The sequence below is a fragment of the Periplaneta americana genome, chromosome 10 (genome assembly GCF_040183065.1).
Source record: "Periplaneta americana isolate PAMFEO1 chromosome 10, P.americana_PAMFEO1_priV1, whole genome shotgun sequence".
Lineage (NCBI taxonomy): Eukaryota > Metazoa > Arthropoda > Insecta > Blattodea > Blattidae > Periplaneta > Periplaneta americana.
This window is the reverse complement of record NC_091126.1, coordinates 149,891,432-149,915,704: the sequence shown is the minus strand read 5'-3', so window position 1 is coordinate 149,915,704 and position 24,273 is coordinate 149,891,432. Positions and strand designations below refer to the sequence as shown.

At 36.5% G+C, this 24,273-nt stretch overlaps 1 protein-coding gene across 10 annotated transcripts in view; it reads left to right on the top strand.

Annotated features, from left to right (window-relative positions):
* The first annotated feature begins 200 nt into the window (after window positions 1-200).
* LOC138708096 (nuclear protein MDM1-like) overlaps window positions 201-24,273 on the top strand; it is a 945,585-nt gene continuing 921,512 nt past the window's right edge. For 5 of the 10 annotated variants that reach the window (XM_069838274.1, XM_069838275.1, XM_069838269.1 and 2 more), the window contains exon 1: window positions 203-419. In XM_069838274.1, the coding sequence (XP_069694375.1) occupies window positions 363-419 (57 nt within the window). In that variant the 5' untranslated portion in view covers window positions 203-362. Of the gene's footprint in view, window positions 420-24,273 lie in introns of all 10 variants that reach the window. The other 5 variants (XM_069838271.1, XM_069838273.1, XM_069838272.1 and 2 more) reach the window with 2 other exon arrangements.

Genomic DNA, 24,273 nt, shown 5'->3' with positions numbered 1-24,273 from the left:
TACATTTCTCAAAATCAGAATTGTATGGGTGATACAGTCGTTCTGATTAACTTGTTAATGTACATAGACATCAGTAGTTGAATTTTTCGGCTGCCACGCCGCAAGCACTGGGTTGGAGGGATGGGGATGGGGTTGGGGTGGGGGCGGAGGTGGCAGTGAGGATAGGGGCTGGCGCAACGCAACGCAGACCGGCCTTATCGATTACTGCGAGAGGGCGGACAGTGTGGCGGGGTGCGTCGCTCAGAGTGCCTGCCTCCTGGCCGTCGGTGTGCTTTATACTCACGCCTCATTTTTATAACAAACTATAAACATTTTTGTCTTCTGTGGCCTTTAGTGTGTTGAACAAATTTGCAGAATTTCTCATGATTGGTTCATTTTGGAACTTGTGTAGAACGTGTCCATCAATGCCGGTTGACAAGGTAAGATCACTGCAGTGTGTTGGAGCACTTCTTTAAAATGTCTGCCGGTTAAAGAATTCCATATAGACGTTCTGTTCCGAGCATTAAACGTAGCATTGGCGAGGTGCTCTGTCATCGTGTGCCTGACCATACTGTGGACAGAACGTCGCATTCTGTCAAGTGTGACGTTATGCTTATGTAAATATGATCGTGAGATACGATTTCACAGGTTTTGAATTCTTTATATTTCAGTGTTTTCTATGCTTTCTTTCATTTTACTTCCTCAGCATACTAATACAATTTGTACAAATGTCGCTGCCTGATATTTCTACTTGATCGTAAATATAATAAGAAAAGGTTATGTAACGAAGTTACCTTATATTACCCAGAATTCAGGATTCGGCGTATTAGACGGCTGAATGTAAGCATTAATGTTCTACAACGGTTGTAGTGATCTTCGATACAATTCGAACGGTATTTAGAAATATGAAAACTGAAGTAGTCGTTTGATTTTAGCGATCTGTAATCGGTACTCTTCAGAACGGTGTACTTCAGGCGGAGTGCATATTAATATTATCACTCTCCCTGAATTCACAATTAAAGTTTCACATTTGTGTTAATTTTCGTCTTGCGCTCTTAATGGAAATAGTTGATTCACAATTAAATTAAAGTTGTTGGTAGTTTAGATTATGACAGTTACTGATTTAATGCAAGAAAAGTATAAAAATATGTAGTAATTTTGCTCGTCTTTTTCGTCAAGCTATAACAATTTTCTCGTTATTCCCTACATTATTTTAAATATATATTTGTTAAGGATGTTTCTCTCTGTTCGAATTCAAGTAGTATAGTAAATAATATGATAATGCGTGTCCAATATTTTACTTTATATCACATTAGGCCTACAGCAATTATAAGACGGTGTTGTACAGTCTCAAAAATAAGTGTGAAAATAAAAGCGCAAAATTAAATTTCTATTTAAAGCACTCTGAAATATATATGTTTTAGCTCTAACTATAAATCGAATAAGAAGGATAAATTCGTGTGTTTGCAATAGACATAGCCATTGATGGCACCTAGTTCAGGAACTACATAATACTTCAAAATTTAAGATCTTTAATAGATTTAATCATATCAATATTACGTTCAAGCCACTACCACCGCTGTCGACACTAGCACTTTTTTTTATTGTGCAATACTTACGTAAGCAGGACTACTGCAATATTTGCATTCGGCAGGATTCACTTCTTGTAATGTAAGTTTGTGAAGCTGCAAAATACTCTATCACTATCTTCTAATAAACTGTGAGATATATGTTATTTCAAATGAAAATTACATGTGGATTTATCGGACTGCGGAGAATGGAAAGGGCTATTTGCAGCAAATAGTCATTGCGCTCGTTGCCATCTTGAATAGCATGCCTTCTAATTTTCAGTAAATATTCACTTGAGATTCTATATTAACTTTAAGGATAATTTCGGACAAGTACCATCATGTTTACAGACTGCAATACCTTGTCCACAATTTGAGGGTTAAGATTGATGCGATTAAGTAGATTATGTGATGATACGAGAGCAAGAAATTAAGCACTGTTATTTAGTGCGGTGTACCTATTTATCAATTTTACAAGCATTTAATATTATGTAAAATATACAGAGGGTAGAAATGATAACGCCCAAAGCCTTCTTCTGTCAGACTAATGGTAGTCCTGTCCGTAAGACATTATGTTTTATGTGTGCCAGTGAAATGTTAATATACCCATCCTCGAGTCGAAATTGAAAAGTTAATCGATAATTATTCATATTTACTTTATAATTTAAATGAATATATAAAGCTGTAATGTAACTAAGTGCATGTTGTAACAGTTGAGATATTAATTTATTTAGAAATGTACTTTGTGTTTTAATATTATCTAATATGAATTTAATTTCATCATTTTGCTAGCTTGTTTCCTTATCTGTGGTTTTATGTTAGTGTTAACTCATTTTTCACACTCTTCTTTATTATAAAGAAACTGTAGCTAAACTAGCGCTGAGGTAGTTCCATTTGTAATCTGCTTATACACCTTGCATATACGAATTTGTGATAAGTTAGGTTTGGTTTGTTTAGGATTTTGTTATGCCTTGCATATACAATCAACTGCATCTAAAAAAAAAGGCCCTTATAAATTCAACGATTTTCACTTTCGAAATTACCGGAACTAACTCAGCGCTAGTTTCACCGTCAGTTTCATGATTTTGGCAGTTTTTTTTGTGTTCAGTTCACTCGTTGGTAGTGTTAACAGATTTTTCACACCAACACCTTTTCATTAAAATTATTCCAGTACATAAGATCGAGGGAATTAAATATCATTGAGTATTGATTTCATTGGAAGAAAATTGTAAATATGGTTTCTGCAATTGGAAGATTCTTTATTCGTTTATTAATCTCCGTGAAATATTCGTGACTCGGAGGATATTTTTAGGTATTTTTCGTGTGTTATTTCAGCGTAATTCAAGACAGTAGTTTGTAAAATATTTTTATTTATTTCGCTTGTAACTAAATATTTTCAACAGTAAATTTATAATTATTTATTATCGTTACCCAGTCTATGTGTTCAAGAAGTACATTAATTGAATTTGGGTGGTACATACAACATTGAGCATCACCCATGCTATGTTCTCACCGGGGCCCTGACGAGCTCAGCTTGCCAGGAACATTCTAACGTGCAGATTATTCATTATATTTGTCATCGACTTGGGGAAATTGATAAATTGTCGGGGAATGTATGTAATTGAAGCCGTTTGTTTAGGTAGGATTCTAACCAATACATTGAGATAAACAGGTTATATTTATAATTTGAACTTCCAAATGCAGAAATTTAATTCATATGTGCAGTAGATGTAAAGATGAATCTTCGATCCCACTACGCGCTACATACGGGAGGAAAGAACTTAAATAATTAAAAATAGTACACCACTAAAGACACGAAGTGAGATCACTGCGGAAGGTACCTAGATATAAACACAGTCTACTATATACAGTCACGAAGCTTGAGTTTTGAGGGTGCTAGAAACAATAGACTGTGACGGTACTATTTTGCATTGCCTGTAATGAGGCGATATTAGCTATCCTAGTGGTGAGCAACTACCTAATGTTTGCATATTTACTACGTATTTAGCTTCGCGACTGTATATACTAGACTGTGGTATAAACCTAATCAAACTCGCACCCAGATACTTTCATTTCTTCTATACCCAATCGATGATTTTCTCGGCCATTTTCACATAAAATTATCATGCAATCCAATGGTATCAGCAACGCGGGAAAGCACTATTTTCTTTCGATTCAGGAAAAAGCTATTTGTGTACTACCTATCTGCCAAAAAGTGTACTTTCATGCAAGGCATACCAAAAGCCTGAATGAACCAAACCTGTCGCTGATCTTCGACCTTTGAGAAACTTAATTTATTTTTTCAGACATATGTACGAAGGTTGGGGCATAAGTCATGATAATCCCTTTTTCTTCAACATAAAGTGTCGTATGTATGGCATCCAGAGTATGTGGTCGTATCACTAGATGACAGTGTGGTGTACGGTTATCGCAAGAGTGATGTGAATTGAGTTGTGAGTTAACCGTCGCACAGTGGGGTACTTGACAAATTTAGGCGGCCAAAATTATTTTTACACTTTGAGTCTAAACCTGCAGTCTTACTAATTTATTGTATTTTAAGCGGTACGGAATAAGTTGTATGAAGAAAAATATTATCTCTACATTTTAAGATAATTTAATTACTCGTTAAAATCAAAACATAAGTTTAACCTAAATATTCATGTTTGTTATTACGTAAAATCTTGCTCACATTGATGATGATGACGATGATGATGATGATAATAGCCATGATTCTTCAAAAAAGTCTTTATTTGTTATGTCAGTAAATTCTTTGACAAATCTTATTCTAATAAGGTGACAATAACGTGCCGAAGAAGAAGTTGAGTTATACAAGATCAACTTTTTATTTTGCTACAAATTAGTTGAACTGGTACAAAAGAACCCTGAGAAATATCTGTATCAGGATCATACAAGTCTGAAATCTCTGGGAACCGTCATATCCCCATTTGTAAATTAACATCAATGAGTTATTTTCGTCTTCTTACGTACTTACAAAAGGCTTTTAAGAAGCCCGGAGGTTCATTGCCGCCCTCATATAAGCCCGCCATCGGTCCCTGTCCTGTGCAAGATTAATCCAGTCTCTATCATTATATCGCACCTCACTCAAATCCATTTTAATATTATCTTCCCATCTACGTCTCGGCCTTCACAAAGATCTTTTTCCTCCGGCCTCCCAACTAACAATCTATATGCATTTCTGGATTCGTCCATACGTGCTACATGCCCTGCCCATCTCAAACGTCTGGATTTAATGTTCCTAATTATGTCAGGTGAAGAATACAATGGGTGCAGTTCTGCGTTGTGTAACTTTCTCCATTCTCCTGTAACTTCATCCCTCTTAGCCCCAAATATTTTCCTAAGAACTTTATTCTCAAACACAATCTCTGCTCCTCTCTCAAAGTGAGAGTCCAAGTTTCACAACCATATAGAACAACCGGCAATATAACTGTTTTATAAATTCTAACCTTCAGATTTTTTTGACAGCAGACTAGATGATAAAAGTTTCTCAACCGAATAATAACAGGCATTTTCGTCTTCACTTGAAGTTTTTACAACTCCTTCCAAATACGTCAACAATCGTGCATTCGTATAGCCCCATAAACTTTGTAACTTCATCTTAGCATAAGTATCATAGCATCATATGGCTCCTTATTCGGGTAGCAATCCAATTTTGCCTTCTGCAACACACTGTAGCAGGGATATAAGCTTAACTTTTTATTAGTTCCTATTATTTCATGTTGTCGTCTTGGAAGACCAGCTTCAACAAACATACCAAGTTCCTAATTTCATCTGGGCAGCATATTTAAATTGATACTTCCGTATCTGTAGTTCTCCGCAAATTTTCTTTCTTCTTTTGCTTCTCTCACTCAACTCCTGAAGTGTCTTCGTTAGCCGTCTCGGTCGATTCACTACTTTAGGAATCGCGAATATTCCTTCGAGCCAATCACTGAATGTAGGCTCCTTTTTGTGTGCTGTGTTCCATCTTCATCTCAATTCAGACTTAAAATATATGCTTTATTTCTTTTATTCTTTCGTCTGAGTAATTATCACACGCTAGTAGGTAATTTTCTATAAATTCGAATTTTTCGTTGATGTTTGGTAAACTTTGCCGCTGCATCATGTTACACAACTTCCTGCCAGTCATTGTATTCACGTCTGGCAGCCCTAAAAATTCGAAAAATATAAAGTATAAATAAACATAGCGTCGAAAAATCTACATTTCTACTAACAGGTCTAGTTTACTTTTTACTAATATCCTACTTCATCTCTTCAAAACTGAATTTTAATTTTTATATAATATTTTTTCCTCCCCTATCATATTTTTACATGTGAGGTCCTGAAGGTCATTTCTTGCAAATTAAGTTTTCAAAATTCGAAAATTAATTCCAGCTCCCACTCCATTTCTTCGTCAACATGTATATATATTTTTACAAAGTCATTTATAAATTCATGTTTCAACATTCTAAAATATAGAGAATTGTACAAAATTTGTGCACTTATTGGAGGAAAAAAAAAAACGAAATTTGGATGATGTGCATAATTATGCACACAAGGTCTAAAAGGTTAGTAAATTTATCTGTGGCGTTAGGGCAAAGGGAATGTCATTTTTTTGTGCAGATGGATTTTTGTTCCCCAGATGAACACACAAGTTAAATTATACGAAAGAGTGCAAAAATCAAAGAATATGTACTAGCAGTTGATGTGTTTTGTTTGCGTAAAAAATTATTTGTAGTAAGGGTCCGAAGTTTAATTTTAATTTATCTCCAAACTCATTTTTATGGCTTATGTCCCTTTACCCAAACACCACAGCTATATCCTGGAAAACCGCGCTATTTCGCGGCTGATTTTTACGAAATCGTGAAGTAGAAGCCTTAACCTTTCCATTACAGTAAAAAAACAGTACTGGAAAAAAACCGGAAGTGAACTAATGTACTCGAGTTTTCTCAAACTACACTAAGAAAATAATGAAAAAACGACATTTTTTCAGAGCGCTTTGTATCCGTCAAAATAGTTGCAATATCGATGAAAATATTTAAAATTTATTCACACTTAAGGCTGGTTCACAATAAACCGGGAACGGAAACAACGAGAACGAAAACGGAAATATTGTTAAAATACATTTGTTTAAATATGAGTATTTACAATAGTTAATTGTGAATGCTCACATTTAAATACATTTATTTTAACATTATTTTCGTTTTCGTTCTCGTTGTCGTTTCCGTTCCCGGTTTATTGTGAACCAGCCTTTACCGTCTTCATCAGAATTGGTAACTATCCACTTCAAACTATACACCGAATAAATGATATTCACTGTAGAATATAAGCTTACACAAACAATGCCGAGAAAAATTACGCATACTAGAAGATATGATCAAGTTTCGACTGTCATAACGGACTCTTAGATTTGCGCGAAGCGGTGCGAATGGGGTAGTTCATTGTTCCCTCACTATTCAGCTTTGCCATAGGGTATTTTTTCCTACCTAGAGTGAGTTTGAGAAAATAGATTTTTGGCCGCCTAAATGGGCCAAATATCTCACTGTGGCATCGTCCCGTTCTGTGCATACAGAGTACGAGTAGGATACGTGGGCGCATCACTACACGGATAGCAGTGCAATGTTACGAATAATGCGTAATGCATTTGTGAGTCGACCGCTGTGCAGAATTGATGTAGCAAGTTATCTGGTTGAGGTTTTTTCCGGGGTTTTCCCTCAACCCAATTTGAGCAAATGCTGGGTAACTTTCAGTGCTGGACCTCGGACTCATTTCACCGGCATTATCACCATCTCATTCAGACGCTAAATAACCATAGATGTTGATAAAACGTCGTAAAATAACCCACTAAAAAGAATGGATGTAACCATATGGAATTTTAGGGTGGGTATTGTGCTGTAATGCTGTTACAACTGGGCAAAAACATGATTAGCATGATCGTCCGTCGATAATGTATGTTTTATCTCGATCCTACTTCACTAGTACATACAGAGTGAACTATAAATATTGTCATTAATTTCGGGGAGTCATTCTTTGAGATATTTCAAATGAAAAGTTAATAAAATATTCCTCGTTTTTCCTTCCTTTTCGAGATAGAAATTGTTGTATATTAAACATTTCATAGCATATTTTGGGAAAGCCATTGATTGAATTCCTAATATACTCAGTTTAAGGGGAGAGGATGGTATTTTTTTAATTTTTTCCTATCTGGTGTAAAATATTAATTTTTTGTATGTAGAGAGCTCATAGCTGTAGGATCTCAACCAAATATAAATATTTTGAAAAAAAAATTATTTGGGGCCCAAATAAAAAAAATACCCAATGCAGGATTGTACTAAAACCGATATATCTAAACCGTTTTTAAAGATAGATTCAAACCTTTTTTGCAATGTATTTTCAAAAGCATGTTCTACAAACTGTCTGTAACAGAATTTTGATATTAGTCCCTACGTTTGTAAAATAAACAATTAAAATTTAATAACAATTTTCAGATTTCCTTTCTTGCAAACAAATGGACGTGTTTTTAAAATGAAATCAATTAACAAAATTCTGTTACAGAGATACGTTTCCTAATAGTCTAAAGAATGTGTGTTCTAAATTTCATGCATGTATCTTTAATAGTTCAGAAATTATATCCATTTTTGTCTGGCAATGTAGCAAAAAAAATGAAGTTACTGGAAACCGATAAAAGTGGGCGTGTGATTTAAAAATCCATAGCGCAGGAAGTTTAAAAATGTTGTCTCAACATCCGATAAGGGCACAAATACCCAAGAAATGTTATGCAATGCATTCCACACATATCAGAGAGTATTTTAAAGAAATTTTTTTTATTTGAAAATTTAATTTACCGGAAACAATAAAATTGAACGAGTGATTTAAAAATCCATATATATATTTTTTTAATTTACTCATTTTTTCACAAAAAAATACCATCCTCTCCCCTTAAGAGAGCAGTGTACTATGATAATAAATGATTGAAAGAATTTTACTTTTATCCTTTAAATGTGCAGAAGTTTGATACCAACAAACGTAACATTGAAAAATTCCGTTTAAAAACGAAAAGTTACATTTGTTCGGATCAAATTTCTGCACATTTAGAGGTTAAAACTGAACTTTCTTTCAATCATTTATTATCACAATGCATTACTCTTTTAAATTGACTGAGTATATTCGAAATTCAATCAATGGCTTTCACAGAACACGTTGTGAAATGTTTCATATCAAACAATTTTTATTTCGAAAAGGAAGAAAAAAGCAGTAAAATTATATTCGACTTTCTTGTTTGAAGTATCTCAAAGAATAACCCGCTGGAACTAATGACATTACTTACGTTCACTTTGTATATTGTCCTTTCAAGTAAAACACACACACACACACACACACACACTGCTCTTTCAAGTAGCGTTATGTCTCGCTTGGGAATACTTGTTATCCCTACCCTATCATGCACTTTCATTGTACAGGGACATCATTTTATTTTTATTAAAATTTTTTATATTAACCTGGCTATGCCTTTGGATTAATGATTGAGACCCGGAAACACAGTTTGCTACCTCCTTCCACGACTGGAGTTCGATGATATTGGCGTAAAATACAAACAAATCACTTTACTAGGTACAGGAGGGAAGAAAAGTAGTTCATCCATTTACGTAAAGTAGAAAATATCGCGATTTTGAGTGTGATAATTTTCATTAGGTTTTGTTTGATCAAAATACAGTACAGTATTAACAGTAAGTGTTTTTACTCACGAACTGAGTTATCCATGCGAACGTATTCATTATGCAGTGTATAGGCTATTATACAGCACATTAGCGTACGATATAGAGAATGAAGTTAAAATTAAAAATAATCATAATATGGATATTCAAACACATTTTTTAAAATGGTGGCCGTTCATTTCGATACAGGTTTCACTTCTTTTGTGCCTATTATCGCACTATAGACTATTGCATGTAATTCCAATTACCAGTTTCGTCCTTCATACTTAGTAACTCATGTTGAAATAATTCTGTACCTACTCTATAAAAGAGTACCTTACGTACTGTAAATTCAGTCTTCACTTCTGCCCGAGCCGCACAGATAAAATTACTCAGACATGCTATCTACTCTCTGTCCAAGTGGTTATGTCGCAGGATCGTTGAAAGGGGGGGGATCACGTGATAGTTAATTACTTAACGAGGCCCTTTTGTTTAAGTTATTTTAAACAGTTGAATAATATTACGTAGACATCCAATTAATTTCTAACAAATTAATTTTTTTCAGAAAAAGCTAAGAAAGCCCAGCCACTAGTCTTTACACGTGGAGCGAGCAGAAGCAGGTGGGGGAAATCGGGATGCGACGTAGGCAAACGGACGACAGTACCTGTGCGAATATATGATTCAATATTGGAAATTTTCGTCACTGGAAAACGCGAACATATTTCTGAAACGTACTATAATCACTAACCCAGTACTGCAGCCTTGGTTCTGTGTGGACAGTTGGAACTTGGTTAGTAGACGGGGTGGTAGTGAAGCACATTCAAAAACTCAGGTACAATAAAAGTTGAAGTAAAAATAAAATGATGTCCCTGTATATTACATAATTTCGAATCGCGCCTGCATTCCCACACAAAAAGAATTCTTGCCATGACTTATGCCCGAGCTATAGTATATAATCACAGTATAGTAAAGCAAATGGGATCAATTTGAGGAGGAAAAAAGGAGGAAAAACTTGTTATTTTTCGGGATACAAGAAAAGAATAGAGAACAGAGTATCGATACTTATGAGAAGATATTAGGAGTGTGTTGGGAGTGTTTTGGTATGGACGTGAGCGATTGACAAGTACAGGATGCATTTAGAGTAGGAAAGAAGCAAATACAAAATTCAGAACAAGTTAGGGCAATATTAGTAAAATTTAAGAGTGTGGTTACGAAGGAGAGGATTATGAAGAATAGAAGGATGCTAGGGAACACAACGATCAGAATAGATGACGACTGAAGCTACGAAGTGAGAAGTCGAAGAAGAGTTTTAATCCCTTTTCTTAAAGCAACACGAAAAAATGGACAATTCGCGAAACTCATCAAGGACAAAATTAAGTAAAACAATTTGGTATTTAGTGTAGAGGAGTGCTTACTAACGTTGAAGGAACCGATCGTAGACTCAGAAGAAAAGGAAAGGAACAGAAAAATTTTGAAAGAAAAAATCAAGAGTATCGTATCTAAAGGCGAGGTTAGGGACACAAGCGTGATGAGTGTACGGGAGTCAAATGCAAACGTTTCAAACTCAGCGAAAATTTCCGGAAAGCAAGCAGTGACGTCAACTGAAGAAGAAACAGGGGTGACGGGAACTGGTATTCAGCAAGCTCAGCAGAACAAGACCTCAATGCAAGCGAATGGAAATAGTGGACATCAGATGGGAGCAATTCCGAAGCGGGTGAAGGAACTAAGATCTAAATCGAGGCTGACTAGAAGTATAGTAACACAAGTAGGATATAGTTCAGGGAGCAGTGATGAAGGAAGAGGGAAAAACAAGATGAAAAAAAAAACAGTATGACTTATGGAAATGGTGTGGAGGGGAAATAAAGCTTGAGAAAAGAAAACTAAGACCTAAACAGTAGCAATGTGGAAAAGGGAGTAGTGAAAAGTGCAAATAATTAGAGATGTAGAGTGAGGGGGAGGGTTACAGTATTTTTGGTATAATGATGGGTTAGGAGTAAAGTAGAGGAAGAATTGATGAAAGACAAGAAAAGACTAGTGGAAGAATTGCAATAATAAATTAAAAATAAGTAATGTCCCAATTGACTTGTACTAGAGGCGTGTAAAACGGTGAGACGACACTGTATACTAATAATGTGAAGTGCCGCCTCACCGAAACGTATATTGCTTAGACAAATATATACATTCATACATTCATATAATCACAGTCCAGTATATACAGTCACGAAGCTCAATACGTAGGGAATATGCATCCATAGGTAGTTGCTAACCCTAGGATCGCTACTATCGCCTCATCACAGACAATGCGAAATAGTACCGGCACAGTCTATTGTTTCTAGTACCCTCACAACTCAAGCTTCGTGACTGTATATAACTAGACTCTGATATAATTTTGTAAATATATACCATCGTACCTTCATTTCATTGTGAAATAGCACAACACAAATCAGAAGTCAGTCCCGTGTGTGGTGTGTAACGAGATCGAAGATTCAGTGATGTAAAAAGTATTCGTACTTGCAGGTCTACTTTTAAAGAATAGTATGCTGTTGTTATGAAAAAAAAAAAAAACGTATAATTTCAATGGACTCTAGTATGGATACAAATTGTGATTTTTATTAATTTGCTTAAAAATTATACTAATATTTGTCTCACACATACAAACATAAATTTTAGAAAATATATGCAAAATAAGTATTCGTACTGCGACCACCGCTGTGTAGTAGCATGTCTGACTGTGAAACAAGGGGGTCTGGTTTCAAATCTTGGTTGGGACAAGTTACTCATTTCGCTAACATTTTTTTTATCATGTCATCATTTTCATAGCTCGGGTTAAATGGACGGTGCAGTATGCTGTATACGTACGTGACCGTTCGGTGACGAATCACAATAAACCTCAGGCAGCGGTGCTAGCCTTCAGGTCCCTCCTCCGTATAAAGGAAGGAAAACGTATTCGTACTCTAGAATGTGTGAATGCTCAGAGTCGAGCAGTACACATTGCACCACAGGAGACTTGCAATTACGTACCCAACTCAGCAACGGAGCAACTGAGGATGAACCCCTGTGGTGGCTGACAAGGAAACCGTCCCAGGTCGTGTAGCTTGAATTTAATGAAAATGTATATTTAAGCTAATTTTCGTTCGTTAAGAAACTTGGCGATATTCTTTCGTTTCGCTTTTTCCTCGTTTACGAAATACTGGGTGAACAGTATAGAGCAGAACAGGTTTCACGGCTCTTAGCCGGCCGGCTATGCGCGCGGAGATGGGGGACTGAAGGCCATGAAACCTGTTCTGCTCTATATTGTTCACCCAGTATAATGACTTGCAAATCGATACTACTTGTGCCGCTTCTTGCGTGCACTCGGATCTTTAAGACCCGGTCAAACAGAACGCGGACTGTCCGCGCGGACTTGGCGGACCGCCCGCCGCGAACTCTGTATTACGTTACGCCATGTCCAAGGTTAAGGCGGGCATGGCGGTGCGTGCGGTGCGATGCGTTTACTGCGGTTGACGTTCGCAATCAATCGGTGTGTAATAAATGGAGTTGTCCAACTTGAACACGAGACGCGTGCGATTCATACGATGCTGTGAAGCCGCACCGCACGCATTGTTTGGAATTTAAAATGGTTTGATTTTCACCGCAGATGTCGTCCGGCAAGCAATAGCAATTGAAGTGTTAATTTCCGAAGTATAAAGAAGAAATGTATTGTGGGACAAAAGAAACTCTCAGTACAAGGATCCTTTAGCTATTGACAAAGAATGGGACTCTGTAGCTGATAGTACGGGATATTCAATTAAGTTTAAAATAAATAAATATGTAATTATATAGGTTTTAATCAATGTTTATTGTTTTCAAAGCCCGTGATAATGAGATTACTTAAACATTAAATTACTTTCAATTTAAATTATTGATAAAAGGTGTCTCGCACATTTTCTGCTGCTCTCGACGTACGACTGTTTGCCTTCGAGTGCTGGAAATTATGATATCCTTGCGTCACATTACCTTCTGAGACATTGGTAAAAGCATCCTATTCCTGTATAGGGTCTCATTAGATAAGTTCTTAAAGGATAAGCTTTGTCTCCTATGAATAAAAATTAAGTCTTTTTTTTTTTTTCGAAGTTAGGTACCTGAGCACCTTTTCGTAAAGGTAAAGAGTCATTTTTTATGTTTTGATAAATAGCTGAGTTATGAAATATTCATGCATAATTGTCTTTTCCATATGCGTCCACGTTGATCATTAAAAATCGATATTTTACATTAAAAACTGCCGTACGCAGTTACATTGGACACCTTCGCTTTTCCTCGCAGATATTTGCGATGCGTGTTTTAACGCGGTGCCCGCATCGCTCGTGCTCGCATTTACTTAGGACACGGCGTTAGAATGCATCATCCTAGTCAAACAGCGCGCGGCCGCGGTCTAGTCTGGTTCGCGGCGGACTGATAGGGAGTTGTGTTTTTCCACAGAGTTCGCGGCGGACATCTCGTAGAAAATGGCCGATGAAACGGGAAAATTAATTGAATCTGTGCGGGAATATGCTACTTTATATGATACCCGGCATTCAGACTCCACCTCCATCGTCTCCTTTTTTTCAACCAACTCATCGTGGTCAGATAATCCTAATTATATGTACATAACCCTTCCAATGAAATTAAATATACTGACTTCAAGGTAGCTACACACCTCCGATGTCTTTAGGTTTTTTGCCACTATTGTTTCTTCTGCGAAAGATTTGTACGAAAACGTACTGCAACTCGTAAATAAACCGCAAGAGGGAAATAACAGTTCTTCTCAATACTAATTTTATCTAAGAAATAATACTATTTTCTGAGTCGTGTTTTCTTTCCTATATTCAAACTTATTTTTCAGTAGATTAGTACTAAATACAGTTTAAAATACAAACGAAAATCTTGTATTTACCTCAAGCGGATCGCTAGTCTTTCCTTCGTTCCAACCGGTCTCCTCCAGTTTGTTGTCACTTTCAATTTTTTGGTTCCATAAGGCTATGTAATTCCTCAAACTGTTGTTTAGACATTCGAAAATAGTCGTAAAAACGGTCTTCAAACGAATTCAGTTCATTACACAGTCTGTGAAATTCGCCTAGTTCCTCTCTTTTTTCATTTATTTCATGCACCCACTTTTTCTTTTCCGCTTTGATGAACGGCTCAAAGCGAACAGAAGAAGCAATTCTTCTTCATCTGAGAGCTGCTGGACATGTTAATTAATCCAGGCGAAAAAACGAATGTAAAAGTACAATTTCAAACAAATTCAGAAACAAATCGAGAAAGTATGATGAGTACTGCACTTGGCAACAATTGTTTCCACACTAGTTCGTCCTGCACTGTCCGCGTTCTGTTTGAATTCCTCAGTCCGTGGCATACTGCGATCCTCCCGTCCGCGCGGACAGTTCTATTTGACTGGGCCTTTAGTTCCGCGACACCGTATCACGGCTCCCACATTAATGTTCTAGTCTATTTTCTTTTTCTCTTAATTCACATTAGTACAATAATCTTGCTGGAATACAAATTCAATTTGAATTTAAGATGGGTATTAATTTTGTGACTCACCTTAAATATATGAATATGGAGTAACGGTTAGCGAGTCTGACCGTGAAACCAAGTGGCTCGGGTTCGATTCCCGGTCGGGACAAGTTAAGGCTGGTTCACAATAAACCGGGAACGAGAACCAGAATGAAAACGAGAAGCAGAGGACGTGAATATGAAAATTTTTGATTCACAATAAACCGAGAAAGTAGACGACTATGTATATCGATATGTATGTCAGTAACGATATGTGAAGTCGATATTACGCATTCTGATGTTACTTGTGTATAATTGACCAATGGCGTTCTCTCATGAATACAAGGCAGCCTACATAAACACAGGTTAACCAACTTCGAAATTTCAACTGAAACATTTCATTAGGTACGGTACTATAAATGTGCCCATGCTCTTTATTATCACAACCTATTTTAAGTCTACCATAACGTAAAATAATTAGAGAAGAAACATTTGTAATAGAACAAAAATGAACACAACAGTAGTTATTGAATTGAAGCGTGAATATGTAGTGTGTAATACAACCAATACAGTAATAAAATAGGATTCGCTTCCGATCGGTGTTCAAAGACGCAGCTATTGAAAGCCACGTATTCTCCTTCATTTTCTCATCTTTATACGAGGCGCGCCGCTTATCGTAAACGTGAGGATTTCAGTATTACAATCTCATCAAATAAAACTTGCTCCATGTTGCACAGCACAGAACAAAATAATGCATAGGTTATGTCACGGTCTTCTTGCTACAAAATATACGACGACAAAATAGCTTTTAGATGACAATAGAATGAATCTAGTGGGCTGTGATCGGAAACGTGAACGCCAAAGTTGAAACTTGGCCAACTCTCAGTTCCCGATCTCGGGCTTCGGGAAGCTTTTCGTTAATTGTGAATGCTCACATTTAAATGTATACACTTTAACAATTTTACCGTTTTCGTTTTCGTTCCGATTCTCGTTTCCGATTTATTGTGAACTAGCCTTTACCTGGTTGAGGTTTTTTTTTCCGGGATTTTCCCTCAACCCTATACGAGCAAATGCTGGGTAACTTTCGGTGCTGGACCCCGGACTCATTTCACCGGCATTATCACCTTCATCTCATTCAAACGCTAAATAACGTAAGATGTTGATAAAGCGTCGTAAAATAACCTACAAAAATATGATGGGATTCGAAAGAGCCATTGAACAGTACAAACATTTTCACACCCTTCTCTAACACACGCACACTGTTTCCAACATGCAACATTGTTGCAAGAAAGTTATCGAACTTTCTCACATGTAGCTCTGTCACATATCCAAACCTCTGCCACGCGTATATTAGCATGTCTTTGAGGACAGGTGAATGAAACGGTTGATACACAACAGAATGTAATGCCATTATGAAGCACCTGTCGTGCAATGTGTCTGGAATGTTTTCACAGATAATTTCATGTATGAAATACTCTTCTAGCCTTCGAATTTTAATTTTATATTGCCTAAAAAATACACATCAAAGGGTTGCAAAAATCTTGTAGTTTTTGGAGGGATAATTTGTGTTTCGTCTTACCATGTAAAGTATTGTTTACTCCTTCAAAAGTAAATACAATGTTATCTATCTGATCACTCCAGGAATCCAGAAATATGTGCCTTTGTTAACATCCGGGAGAAATAGCCTACATCTCTTAACCATCTTCTCACGTGATTTTTTGTCAGTTTTCCGAAACTACTTGCATCGACCACGACATTAGGGGCCATATTCATAGACATTCTTAGCGCGGGCTTCCGGTGGATGAGCACCGAACTAACTTTTTCGTATTCATAAACCAGTCTTAGCGATATGATATGATATGATATGATATGATATGATATGATATGATATGATATGAATCCTGTACAAGTAATCAGTCGATAGCCGGGGCTAGTTTAGCACGCTCGTCGCGCGGGCTAGCGAAATGTCTATGCATAGCACCCTAAATGGTTTATCATTGTCTTTTTTACTTTAAGTCCAAATTCCCCTTTCGGTTCTTGAAAGGATAGTATGTACAGTCATGGTCCTACACTTCCTGCTGCATACCTATAGATTTTGACGGTGTATGAATGAGTGAAAGACGCCATGGATTGCACTACTTCTTTACTAATGTGAGTTAAGAGAAAAATAGACTATAGCATTAATCCGAGAGCTGTGATACAGTGTCGCGGAGCTATGAGGTTCCGAGTGCGCGCAAGAATTGATATAAATTTCAAATTTTGGTTTATTTAACGACGCTCGCAACTGCCGAGGTTATATCAGCGTCGCCGGTGAGCCGGAATTTTGTCCGGCAGGATTTCTTTTATATGCCAGTAAATCTACACCTTTTCCAGTTGTATTTCAGAAAATATAAGTAATTGATTAACTAGCGGAACTTACTCGTGTTAATTATGTAAGTCTGTGCGGCTTGCAGCTGTTTCGGTGCTTCATCACTCCATCCTCAGAGCCTACTAGATCTCGGCGTCATCTCGAACTTTTCTGCCTGTTGTTTGGGTGCGTTCGATTGTTGAAAAGTGTTGACAAGTGGAGTCAAATAGTGTGTGTACTGAAATTGATCTGTGTGTTGAGAATTCGATCGGGGTGTGTTTTAGTATGTTTGTATATTTCATATATAGCTCAACACAGATCAATTTCAGTACACACACTATTTGACTCCACTTGTCAACATATTTCAACAATCAAACGCACCCACACAACAGGCAGAGAAGTTAGAGATGACGCCGAGATCTATTAGGCTCTGAGGATGGTGTGATGAAGCACCGAAACAGCTGTAAGCCGCACAGACTTACATAATTAACACGAGTAAGTTCCGCTAGTTAGTCAATTACTTATAATCAAGTGTTAAAAGTAGTGTACGCAAGATTCAAAATGGAGAAAATATACATTTATTTCAGATTTTGTCATTTTTATTTCAGATTAGTCAATTCAGTTTCAGATAGTATCAATTGTATTTCAGAAAACATCAATTGTATTTGAATTTATCAATTCAATTTCAGATAGTATCAGTTGTATTTCGGAAAACATCAATTGTATTTCAGATTTGTCAATTGTATATAAGAAACTATAATTGAGGCGCCCGAGATCAAAATGGGCTATGTGACTTTTTTTTTTTTTTTTTTTTCTTCAGAAAATGAGTTATTGACGTCATTGGCAAGTTTGGGTTGAAGACTTTACACTGTGAAAGGTGCAGTTTCAAAATGGTTTATTTTAGACATGTAAAATGCATGGAGAAAATTAGTACTTGTTTCAAAATGGGATATGTTATTATTAATGAATTAATCAAAATGTGATATGTCAACCGTTATTTGAACAGATCAAAATGGGCTATATTTCATATCTTTACGTTATATTTCCAGAGCACATGAAACAGAATGGTCTATGTTTGCCAGAGTTTGCGTGGTTTACGTTTTTCCGCTAGATTCTTCAGAAAACTAATATGGTTTAGACCTTAGTTACACAGTAATTAAACCTTTACAATTCTGTTCTAATTTATAAGGCAAGGACTGTATTGCTATGAAAAATATTTATTTAAACTATGTAATAGGCGTTAATTTATGAATTACGGTAATACTACATCAGACAGAAGATTACAGGCTATGACTGCTCAACGTATTCATCTGCTAAGAGTGAAATTTTTTATGAAATCAAGAATGAGATGTCTCCAGACCTTCTCACTTTGATCTATGATTGTCAGCAAAATTTGACATTTCTACGTCTTCTAACCAAGCAACATATTAAGCCAAGCAATATTACATGTACAATGAAACAGTAGTTGAGCAGAAATAAGAGAAAATATTGAGACATAGTGCATTTTCTTACACATGCTAGAACATGAGACTTCTAAAGGAAATTCTGAAGGAATAGACTAATATGTAATGATATGAATGGAATTGAGAAAATTCTTTTGGTCTCAAATGGATGAGAGTCACAAAATGCTACTATAATGTCGATGATCTGTTGATGGTTCTACAGTGAAGCTGAAATATGACGGGGTTCTATTCCCTCTTCTTGGACACAGTTTTCTACCCTGCGACAATATATTCGGAAAAGTGGAGAATCAAATAAAAACCTAAGAGGTAATTGTGTTGCCAAAAGAATATCATATTATCACTGGGGAACATGAAACTGTAATCAAGGTTGGCAATGAAGAATGTCCAATCCGTAAGTGAAAGAAATTTACAAAAGATATGATGAAACCGACCAGCTCCATTCTATTTAAGATCTCAGAATTTAAACACCTTTTTTCTTCATCTTATTTAAAGGACAAGCATGTTTACGCTTTTAGAGCAAACTATTTATCATATGGACTATGCAAACGAGGAAAATTTTTCTGTAGGTTATCAATACATCGATACATCATGGATGTAGAGGGATTGTTGTAGAAACATTTTGGATTGTTCTGGGAAGGAGAAGACCATTCGCAGATAAACCTGCAAATTCGTATGACCAGGAATGTGCAACAAACGAACAAGATGGAGAAGAGGACGTTAATGACCTTTGCACATGCTTTTCCCTTGTTAGGTTAGGTTAGGTCAGGTCAGGTCACGGTGGCTACGGGCGGTTAGGACGACCCTTTGCACATCGGTCATACTAAGACCTATTGTGCACCCCGAATTTATGGGATGAATGAGGATGAGGTTGTACCAGCCAACCGACCGCATGTCACCCCTCATCTGCTCACCCAATGGAGGCTTCCTACCCTCACACCGAAAAGGTGACCAAGCAGCATAGGATCCATTCCAACGGCCCTTCCAAGGTGTCGGAGTGCCCTTGGAAGTGCTCTTAATGAATGAATCCTGACAGAGATATAGCGGAAGGTCCACACCTGTGGAGTAACGGTTAGCGCGTCTAGCCGCGAAACCAGGTGGCCCGGGTTCGATTTCCGCTCGGGGCAAATTACCTGGTTGAGGTTTTTTCCAGGGTTTTCCCTCAACCCAATATGAGCAAATGCTGGGTAACTTTCGGCGTTGGACCCCGGACTCATTTCACCGGCATTATCACCTTCATCTCATTCAGACGCTAAATAACCTAAGATGTTGATAAAGCGTCGTAAAATAACCTACTAAAATAAAAATATAGCGGAAGGGTGGGAACCAAAGAACGGTTGGCTATTGAATGAGATGAGAAAGATGAATTATTTGATATGAAAATCTAAATTCTTTTTCTAAACGGGAGGGGAAGAAAAATGGAACATTGCAATGAAAATTCCAACCCGGCATTTGCCTAAGCAACATTCAGGTTAGTTGGTCTGGGAATCGAACCACGGACCCCCCCGAATGCGAGTCCCATGAGAAACGCTCGGATATTTTCCTTGTTAAAGATTCCTGTGAATATGTTTGAAGAGTGATTTTGTTATAATTTTCGTAAAACCAAGCAATTACTCTAATTATTAAGTAAACACTTCCAGTTTTTCAAGTTTCTTGTGACTGTTTTGGGAATAGTGCTATTAAAAATAAAATAAAAGTATTTCGAAATCTTTATTTTAACGAAATCATGTTCAAAAGCATAATTAGATCAAGTAATGTAAAATTAGTGTAATGAGTTTCAAAATAAATGTATCAAAATGGGATATCAAAATTTAAATTTTCTTACAAAACGAATATTTGAACATTATGATTTGAATAAACATGGTAGGCATGTTTACTACTGAAGTCTTCATCAATTAGAGCCATTCCCGCATTTGTATCTTTCTTGTATGAGATGTAGGACATTTTTGCGTTTTTTCTTAAAATTTACTTTGGATGACATAGCCCATTTTGATCTCGGGCCCCTCAATTTATATTTCAGAAGTTACGGTTGGCAGCTTATTCTCCAATGTTAAATCCAATAGAGATCATTTGGTGTAAAAAGTGAAGACGTACGTAAAAACCCACCTTGTAATTCCTGACGTCATGGCTCCTGGTGTTGTAGGCTAATTTACCTACTGTAGAGAGTGAAATTGATCAAAATACACACAATATTGTTGGTGTTGATTGTGCTCGTGCAGTGCAACACAGTACAATTCGTCATGCTACAGCTTTAGCTATGGAGAATATGACTCTTGGACGCAAAAATGCAATAAAAATGAGGATTTTTAAATTCTATTTTCCATTTTTTAAATATTATGTTAAAAGCTCAAGTACGTATACCTACATTTGTTATTTTGTGAAATAAAAATTACTATGTAATCTTAAATGCATTGCTTATTTTCTGAAATACATTTGATACAATCCGAAATACAATTGACACTATCTGAAATTAAATTGGCTAAACGTTTGATAATTTCTGAAATACAACTTATATTTTCTGAAATACAACTGAAGGGTACCCGGGAAGAACGAACAATGTCACATTTCCATTAAGGGTGAAATAATGATTTATATCAGTATATTACTGCAAAATTTATTGGTGTTTCTACTTGAAATGAAGGAAATGATGAGTGTATCCGTGGTTTTAATTCTCCTTTACCAATTTTGGTAAAAATAACACTAAAGTTTGTAGTAATATAGTGAATTAGATAACGACATCACCCTTAAATAAATTGTGACTTTGTTCGTTTTTCCCGTGTACCCTTCAACTGGAAAAGTGACATGAGCCAGTCGCATTTAAGCACACTTAAATACCATCGACTTAGGCCGGGATCAAACCCGCAACCTCGAGCATAAGTCAGCGCTATACCGACTAGGCTACCCAGGCCGACAAGAAGCGGTATAAGTAGCAACGATTTTCAAGTAATTATATTTCGTAAGCGAGGAGAAAACGAAACGACGACTATCACCACGTTTCTCAACGAAGTAAAATTAGCTTAAATATGAATTTTCATTAAATTCAAGCTACATGACCTGGGACGGTTCCCTTGTAAGTGATCAGACTTTCAGCCTGTTGCGAAGGCTTGGGAGGGTCGCAGGTGGGGTTTTTCTCGGTTTTTTCCCGTTTCCACATATTAGGCATCTACATCATTCCGACACCATTTTCTCCATTCCGTCATAATTCCGTAGTACAGGGACATCATTTTATTTTTACTTCAATTTTTATTGTACCTGAGTTTTTGAATGTACTTCACTCCCACCACTTCTACTAAGGAAGTTCCAACTCCACACAGAACCAAGACCGCAGATAGTAAGCAGTACTGAGTTACTGAGTATAGTACGTTCCAGAAATATGTTCCTGTTTTCCAGTGACGAAAGAGCTTTCAATATTGAATCATATTTTCGCACAGGTACTGTCCGTTTGCCTACGTCGCATCCCGATTTCCCCCACCTGCTTCTGCTCGCCCCTCTGTAATAGCTGGGCTGTCTTAGCTCTTTTCTGAAAACATTAATTTCTCTTAGGAATTGGAAGTTTACGTAATATTATACAGCTGTTTAATTTAACTTAAATAAAAAGGCCTCGTTAAGTAATTAACTGTCACGTGATTTCCTCCCTTTCTACAATCCTGCGGCATAACCACTTGGACGGACAGTAGATAGCATGTCTGAGTAATTTTATATTTTCGGGTCGGGCAGAAGTGAAGATTGAATTCACAGTACGTAGAGTAGGTACAGAATTATTTCAACATGAGTTACTAGTACGAAGGACGAAACTGGCAATTGGAATTAGATGCAATAGTCTATAGTGCGATAATATGCACAAAAGAACTGAAGCCTGTATCGAAATGAACGGCCACCATTTTCAAAATTGTGTTTAAATATTCATATTATGATTATTTTTCAATGTAAGTTCTTTCTCTATATTGTACGCTAATGTGCTGTAGACAGTAAGTTATAATATACACTGCATAATGAATACGTTCGCACGGATAACTCACTTCGTGAGTAAAAATACTTATTCTTAATACAGTACTGTACTTTGATTAAAGAAAAACCTAATGAAAATTATCAAACTCAAAATCGCGATATTTCCTAGTTTACGTAAATGGATGAACTACTTTTCTTCCTTCCTATACCTAGTAGAGTGATTTGTGTTTTACGCCAGTATCATCGAACTCCAGTCTTGGAGGGGGGGAGCAAGCGGTGTTTCCGGTTCTCTAAAGGTATAGACAGGTTAATATCAAAAATGTTAGTAAAAATAAAATGATGTCCCTGTATAACCCGGACACCGGTTAGCGACAAACGGATGGGGATGGCCTACGGACGAGTGGGGGAAGGGAGACAAATTATTTGGAAATTTTATTATTCTGTTTAATGACCTACAGTTTAAGTTATGATAGAATTTTTGTATAAAATAGAGTTAAGTAACTGTAAGGGTAATTTATAAAGGGAGAACTCAAATGCAGAACAAGTTATATTTCCAGAAAAGCTTTCTCAGAAAAGAGGAAAATGTTTCACACAGTATGTTTACCGTGTTTTTTTTTTTAGAAGTTCTTATTTCATCCATTTCGTCTATAACAACAAGATTTTAAAGCAAGAAAAGTCCTGTAAACGTGGGTTCTATTGTCAATATTTTCAGAGTTACGCTAATTTCAAGTTGTTAAAAAATATATATATACAATGACATCATTTTATTTTTATTAACATTTCTAATATTAACATGACTATACCTTTGGATTAATGGTTGAGAACCGGAAACACCGTTTGCTACCCCCTTCCATGACTGGAGTTCGATGATACTGGCGTAAAATACAAACAAATCACTTTAGTAGGTATAGGAGGGAAGACAAGTAGTTCATCCATTTACGTAAACTAGGAAATATCGCGATTTTGAGTTTGATAATTTTCATTAGGTTTTTGTTTAATCAAAATACAGAACTGTATTAACAATAAGTGTTTTTACTCACGAACTGAGCCATTCATTCGGACGTATTCATTATGCAGTGTGTATTATACTGTCTACAGCACATTAATGTACAATATAGAGAATGAAGTTAAATTGAAAAATAATCAAAATATGGTTATTTAAACATAATTTTGAAAATGGTGGCAGTTCATTTCGATACAGGCTTCAGTCTTTTTGTGCTTATTATCGCACTATAGACTATTGTACCTAATTTCAATTATCAGTTTCGTCCTTCATACTAGTAACTCATTTTGAAATAATTCTGTACCTACTCTATAAAGAGTACCTTACGTACTGTAAATTTAATCTTCACTTTTGCGCGATCAAAAAATATAAAATTACTCAGACATGTTATCTACTGTCCGTCCAAGTGGCTTTGTCGCAGGGTCGTAGAAAGAAGGGAAATCACGTGACAATTAATTAACGAGGCCCTTTTATTTAAGTTATTTGTAACAGTTGTATAATATTACGTAGACGTCGAATTCCTAACAGAAAACAATTTTTTTCAGAAAAGAGCTAAAACGGCCCAGCCACTAGCCTTTACAGAAGGGCGACCAGAAGCGGGTGGGGGAAATCGGGATGCGACGTAGGTAAACGAACGACAGTACCTGTGTGAAAATATGATTCAATATTGAAAGCTCTTTCGTCACTGGAAAACGCGAACATATTTATGGAACGTATTATACTCACTAACTCAGTACTGTTCGTGTTTACTATGATCGTAAGGCGACTT